Raw genomic sequence first — 7,500 nt, forward strand, 5'->3', positions numbered from 1 at the left:
CTTGATGAGACTTGATGAGACTTGACGAGACCAGACGAGACTTGACGAGACTTGACTTGACGAGACTTGACTTGACTTGACTTGACTTGATGAGACTTGATGAGACTTGACGAGACCAGAGGAGACTTGACGAGACTTGACTTGACGAGACTTGACTTGACTTGACTTGACTTGACGAGACCAGACGAGACTTGACTTGACTTGACTTGACCAGACTTGACCAGATGAGACTTGACTTGACTTGACCAGACTTGACCAGACGAGACTTGACTTGACTTGACTTGACGAGACTTGACTTGACGAGACTTGACTTGATGAGACTAGACTTGAGACTTGACTTGACTTGACTTGACTTGACGAGACTTGACTTGACTTGACTTGACTTGACGAGACCAGACGAGACTTGACTTGACTTGACTTGACCAGACTTGACCAGACGAGACTTGACTTGACCAGACGAGACTTGACTTGACTTGACGAGACTTGACTTGACTTGACTTGATGAGACTTGATGAGACTTGACGAGACCAGACGAGACTTGACGAGACTTGACTTGACGAGACTTGACTTGACTTGACTTGATGAGACTTGACGAGACTTGACGAGACCAGAGGAGACTTGACGAGACTTGACTTGACAAGACTTGACTTGACTTGACTTGACTTGACTTGACGAGACCTGACTTGACTTGACTTGACTTGACTTGACTTGACTTGACTTGACTTGACTTGACTTGACGAGACCAGACGAGACTTGACTTGACATGACTTGACGAGACTTGACTTGACTTGACTTGACTTGACTTGACGAGACCAGACGAGACTTGACAAGACTTGACTTGACGAGACTTGACTTGACTTGACTTGACGAGACTTGACTTGATGAGACTTGATGAGACTTGACAAGACTTGACTTGACGAGACTTGACTTGACTTGACTTGACGAGACTTGACTTGATGAGACTTGACGAGACTTGACTTGATGAGACTTGATGAGACTTGACGAGACTTGACGAGACTTGACGAGACTTGACTTGACGAGACTTGACTTGACTTGACGAGACTTGATGAGACTTGATGAGACTTGACGAGACTTGACTTGACTTGACGAGACTTGACTTGACGAGACTTGACTTGACTTGACGAGACTTGATGAGACTTGACTTGACTTGACGAGACTTGACTTGATGAGACTTGACGAGACTTGATGAGACTTGACTTGACGAGACTTGACTTGACTTGATGAGACTTGACGAGACTTGACTTGATGAGACTTGATGAGACTTGACGAGACTTGACGAGACTTGACTTGACGAGACTTGACTTGACTTGACGAGACTTGATGAGACTTGACGAGACCAGACGAGACTTGACGAGACCAGACGAGACTTGACGAGACTTGACTTGACGAGACTTGACGAGACTTGACGAGACTTGACGAGACTTGATGAGACTTGACGAGACTTGACTTGACTTGACGAGACTTGACTTGATGAGACTTGACGAGACGAGACTTGACTTAAATGATCAAATCTGGATTTGATCTGAGCTTGTTGCTCATTGCATGTGTTCTCTCGGGTTGTGTGTGTGCAGTGGGTCGCCTGTCCGAGGAATGTGAGTATTTTGCGTACGGTCTGAGCAGCGCCGGCTCGGATTGGGTGACGATCCGGTTCCTGAGGGTCGATGACCGGGTCGATCTGACTGATGTTCTGGAGAGAGTGAAGTTCAGTTGCCTGGCCTGGACACACGACGCCAAGGGAATCTTCTACAACTGCTACCCTCGACAGGACGGCAAAGCTGACGGTACGAAACTACGATTAGGCAATATACACAACCAGCTTAAAGGGATAGTTCAGTCCTGATGCTGTGTGTCTCTGCCTCCTTCCCTTCACCTTTGTACAGATAACAACTTATCAAAATGATTCCAGTTCACATTGATATGCGGAAGCAACAAAAAATTCTGTGTTATGAATTTTTAAGGCCATCATCTTTCATTTTTATGAATTTGTAAAGAAAGACTACACACCTGCACACATATATATTCAAACACACATACTTATAGACTAAACCCGTAATATGCATGTGCACGCCGTCAGCATTTTCACAGATTCACATTTTTTAAGTTTGCGCAGAGATAATAACTTTTGGTCCCAAATGTTAATCAATTTTACTGGTAGTCACTGTATGAAGAATATTTGGGTGTAATATGTCACAGTTCACTTTATTTTGCTCTCCTCACTTACAGAAATAAACTATAGTATCCTGCACACACTAGTAAAAATATATATCTGGTGTCTGAATAATTTTGGGTTTGACAACACTGCAAAAATATGACTGTCTTCCTTTGTGTTTCTGTCTTGTTTTCCAGCACAAATATCTAAACATTCTAAAAATCAAGATACATTTACTGGATAAATGACTGAAGATATTAAGTCTTGTTTTCTGAAACAAGATCATGAAAATTAAGTGAGTTTGTGGTTAAAACAAGATCAAATATCTGTCAGTGGAGTCAGAAAAAAATTTAAAAAAAATTCTTGTTTTAAGCAAAATCTCACATTTTTGTATCAAATTTTATTATCTTGTGTAATTTTGCTTCTATCTTGATTTAAGAATGTTTTGGTATTTGTACTGGAAAACCAGATAGAAACACTCAGGAAGAAAATACTTTTTGTGTTGGTCTGGTTCCAGTGTTGTAGTGTATATGCAACACCCCCCTTTCACAATCCAGACACTTTGTTTTACCATATAGATGTAAAAGCAGCCGTGCACGTTGACTTCCAGTGATTTGCTTGTGTTATGTCCATCCTAGGCACTGAGACCACAACAAACCTAAACCAGAAACTGTACTACCACGTCATCGGCACGAGCCAATCAGAAGACGTCCTGGTGGCAGAATTTCCTGACAACCCCAAATGGCACAGTAACCTTACTGTAAGTGAACCGCTAATTTACACAAAACCCACCCTTCCGGAAGATAACATTGTGCAACTCGCTCTCACGTTTCACGCAACACAGCATTTGAAGAAATTAACTCTAAAATGACCTGTTCTCGTTTCGTGGGGTTTCCTTTTCTCCGGTTGCTGCTGTTTAGGTCTCTGATGATGGCAGGTTTGCAGTGCTGTCCATCACTGAAGGCTGTGAGCCGGTCAACCGTCTGTGGTACTGTGACATGAACAAGCTTCCCAACGGGATCACAGGTCAGATACTGGGGTCACAGGTCAGATACTGGGGTCACAGCTCAGATACTGGGTTCACAGGTCAGAATACTGGGGTCACAGGTCAGAATACTGGGGTCACAGGTCAGAATACTGGGGTCGCAGGTCAGAATACTGGGGTCGCAGGTCAGAATACTGGGGTCACAGGTCAGAATACTGGGGTCACAGGTCAGATACTGGGGTCACAGGTCAGAATTATGGGATCACAGGTCAGATACTGGGGTCACAGGTCAGATACTGGGGTCACAGGTCAGATACTGGGGTCACAGGTCAGAATACTGGGGTCGCAGGTCAGAATACTGGGGTCACATGTCAGAATACTGGGGTCACAGGTCAGAATACTGGGGTCACAGGTCAGAACACTGGGGTCACAGGTCAGAATACTGGGGTCGCTGGTCAGAATACTGGGGTCACGGGTCAGAATACTGGGGTCACAGGTCAGAATACTGGGGTCGCTGGTCAGAATACTGGGGTCACAGGTCAGAATACTGGGGTCGCTGGTCAGAATACTGGGGTCACGGGTCAGAACACTGGGGTCACGGGTCAGAATACTGGGGTCACAGGTAAGATACTGGGGTCACAGGTCAGAATACTGGGGTCACAGGTCAGAATACTGGGGTCACAGGTCAGAATACTGGGGTCACAGGTCAGAATACTGGGGTCACAGGTCAGATACTGGGGTCACAGGTCAGATACTGGGGTCACAGGTCAGAATTATGGGATCACAGGTCAGATACTGGGGTCACAGGTCAGATACTAGGATCACAGGTCAGATACTGGGGTCACAGGTCAGATACTGGGGTCACAGGTCAGAATACTGGGGTCACAGGTCAGAATACTGGGGTCACAGGTCAGAATACTGGGGTCGCAGGTCAGAACACTGGGGTCACAGGTCAGAACACTGGGGTCACGGGTCAGAATACTGGGGTCACAGGTCAGAATACTGGGGTCACAGGTCAGGTACTGGGGTCACAGGTCAGATACTGGGGTCACAGGTCAGAATACTGGGGTCACAGGTCAGGTACTGGGGTCACAGGTCAGAATACTGGGGTCACAGGTCAGATACTGGGGTCACAGGTCAGAATACTGGGGTCACAGGTCAGATACTGGGGTCACAGGTCAGAATACTGGGGTCACAGGTCAGATACTGGGGTCACAGGTCAGAATACTGGGGTCACAGGTCAGAATACTGGGGTCACAGGTCAGAATACTGGGAGCAGAGAAAAGATAATAAAAAAACAACAATATTTCTTAGCTCTTTCCTTGCAATTGAAAAAAAATCTGTCATATATGATACAATGCTTTCCTGCCATGCATGTATGTATATATGTATATGTATATATGTATGTATGTATGTTATGTTATGTACTGTATGTATGCAAGTATGTATGCATGTATGTGTGTACACACACTCACACCAATGTACAGTTTATTATAAGAGATATATTGTGCTGTATGCAGGTTTGCTGCCGTGGGTGAAGTTAGTGGACACGTTTGACGCGCAGTACACGTACATCACCAACGAGGGCACTGTCTTCACTCTCCGCACCAACCTGGAGTCTCCTCGCTACCGCCTCATTACCATAGACCTGCAGACACCAGAGCAGAAGCACTGGGACACACTCATTCCCCAGCACGAGAAGGACGTCCTGGGTAAGAGAACATCTGGAGGAACCCTAGACATATCCAGAACAATAAGAATAAAGGTCGAAGTGGGGATATGGGGTCGATGTTAGACAGTTGTGGAACAAACATTCACAGGGAAGAAGCAGTCGTGGGAAGATTGGATGATACGGGGACGATGTGGAAGTTCTATTGCTTTTATTTCACTTTTGGAGATGCCAGTTTTTACATTGAATATTTATTAAGGTACATTTTTGTTAAGGCACTCTCTATTGTTCATTACAACAAAAGCTATGAAACATTTCCTGTTACTACTCTGAAAAAATAATAATATACAATTCACAATTAATTAAACAGTAAAACATTTTTTTTAATTATTCAGGCCAACAGAAATTATAATGAATACATTTTATAGAATAAAACTAATAAAACACAAAGTGAGATTTTAAAGATACAAAGAATAACAAAGTACAAAGTAAACATTTTGGAAACAGGGTTGGCTCATATTTTCTTGGTATCTAGGATTAGTCAACATATTTTGGTGAAACTGTCACACACACACACACACACACACACACACACACGCACACGCACACGCACACGCACACACGCACACGCACACACACACACACACACACACACACACACACACACACACACACACACACACGCTTCCTCTTCACCTATGCTATCATTAACTCATTTCCAATAAAAACGAAAGAGCCGCAGCCCTACAGTGTGTGTGTGTGTGTGTGTGTATCCGGTGCGCAGGGTTCGTGGAGTGTGTGAACCAGCGCTTCCTGCTGGTGAATTATGTGCATGACGTGAAGGACATCTTACAGCTGTATGAACTGCAGTCGGGGAAACTGATCCGAGACCTGCCGCTAGACGTGGGAACTGTAGTCGGGCTGAGCTGCAAGAAGAAACACGCCGACTTCTTCTACAAGTTCACCTCGTTCACCACACCGGGCAAGTGCTCGGAATAAGCAAAACATTTACAGAATATACAAAGTATGAGGAAAATACTGTAAAAATTAGGGATGCACGATATACAAAGCCACCATATCGGGATCAGACAATCTATGATCTTTTTTATCGTTATCGGCCCAATAAAAAAATTTGGCCAATATATTAAAGCCGATAAATAATGTATTATTTCCTTCAGATGCGCACTACTCAACATGATGGTTTTGAATAGCTTGAAATATTATTAGAATCACTTAAAAAAAAAGAGAAAATGACTGTTAAGTACAACATGTGCAGCACAAGTCTGTCATATAAGCTATACAATTATAGTAATAAGAACATCATAATTGTGTGGTTGGGACATGGATTTTAATGGTGAGACTTTTTAAATCAGGTGCTCAAAAATTCTACAAAAACTTGGATGTAGATTTAGATTTATCGGCCAATGTATCGGTTATCGGCTTTCTTAATAATTATCGATATCTGCCAGGATGTTAATATCTGTGCATCTCTATAGTAAAAACAGAAGCTCACATGGACTTCCGGAGCGAGAAAAGTGTTTTTATGGTCATTATGTAATCGCTCAGGCATAATCTACCACTGCGACCTGAGCCGGGCCGACCCCGAGCCCAGTGTGTTCCGGCAGGTGGAGGTGAGCGGCGTCCAGGCCAGCGACTACCAGACATCTCAGGTCCGTCCCCAATAACATCACTGCATTTACTCTCTCACACACACTACCTGTCCAGAGTCTCTTCTGCTCACCAGTGTAGACCAGTGTAGACCAGTGTAGACCAGTGTAGATCAGTGTAGACCAGTGTAGATCGGTGTAGACCGGTGTAGATCGGTGTAGATCGGTGTAGACCGGTGTAGACCGGTGTAGACCGGTGTAGATCGGTGTAGACCGGTGTAGACCGGTGTAGACCGGTGTAGATCGGTGTAGACCGGTGTAGACCGGTGTAGACCGGTGTAGACCGGTGTAGATCGGTGTAGACCGGTGTAGACCGGTGTAGAACCGGTGTAGACCGGTGTAGACCGGTGTAGATCAGTGTAGATCAGTGTAGACCAGTGTAGATCAGTGTAGATCAGTGTAGACCAGTGTAGACCAGTGTAGATCAGTGTAGACCAGTGTAGACCAGTGTAGACCAGTGTAGATCAGTGTAGACCAGTGTAGACCAGTGTAGACCAGTGTAGATCAGTGTAGACCAGTGTAGATCAGTGTAGACCAGTGTAGATCAGTGTAGACCAGTGTAGACCAGTGTAGACCAGTGTAGATCAGTGTAGATCAGTGTAGACCAGTGTAGACCAGTGTAGATCAGTGTAGACCAGTGTAGACCAGTGCAGACCAGTGCAGACCAGTGCAGACCAGTGTAGATCAGTGTAGACCAGTGTAGACCAGTGCAGACCAGTGCAGACCAGTGTAGATCAGTGTAGACCAGTGTAGACCAGTGTAGACCAGTGTAGACCAGTGCAGACCAGTGTAGATCAGTGCAGACCAGTGTAGACCAGTGTAGACCAGTGTACACCAGTGTAGATCAGTGTAGACCAGTGTAGATCAGTGTAGACCAGTGTAGATCAGTGTAGACCAGTGTAGATCAGTGTAGACCAGTGTAGACCAGTGTAGATCAGTGTAGACCAGTGCAGACCAGTGCAGACCAGTGTAGATCAGTGTAGACCAGTGTAGACCAGTGCAGACCAGT

General features: G+C 44.9%; 1 protein-coding gene across 1 annotated transcript in view; it reads left to right on the forward strand.

Moving 5' to 3' along the window:
* Positions 1 to 7,500, forward strand: part of LOC306987287 (prolyl endopeptidase) — a 30,153-nt gene that overhangs the window by 8,757 nt on the left and 13,896 nt on the right. The window contains exons 6-11 of the mRNA XM_079591399.1: positions 1,593 to 1,802; positions 2,809 to 2,930; positions 3,091 to 3,196; positions 4,676 to 4,867; positions 5,609 to 5,806; positions 6,391 to 6,494. Coding sequence (XP_079447525.1) covers positions 1,593 to 1,802; positions 2,809 to 2,930; positions 3,091 to 3,196; positions 4,676 to 4,867; positions 5,609 to 5,806; positions 6,391 to 6,494 — 932 coding nt within the window. The remainder of the gene's footprint in view (positions 1 to 1,592; positions 1,803 to 2,808; positions 2,931 to 3,090; positions 3,197 to 4,675; positions 4,868 to 5,608; positions 5,807 to 6,390; positions 6,495 to 7,500) is intronic.

The sequence above is a fragment of the Phoxinus phoxinus genome (assembly GCF_949152265.1).
Source record: "Phoxinus phoxinus genome assembly, chromosome: 19".
In the NCBI taxonomy this organism is placed as follows: Eukaryota; Metazoa; Chordata; class Actinopteri; order Cypriniformes; family Leuciscidae; genus Phoxinus; species Phoxinus phoxinus.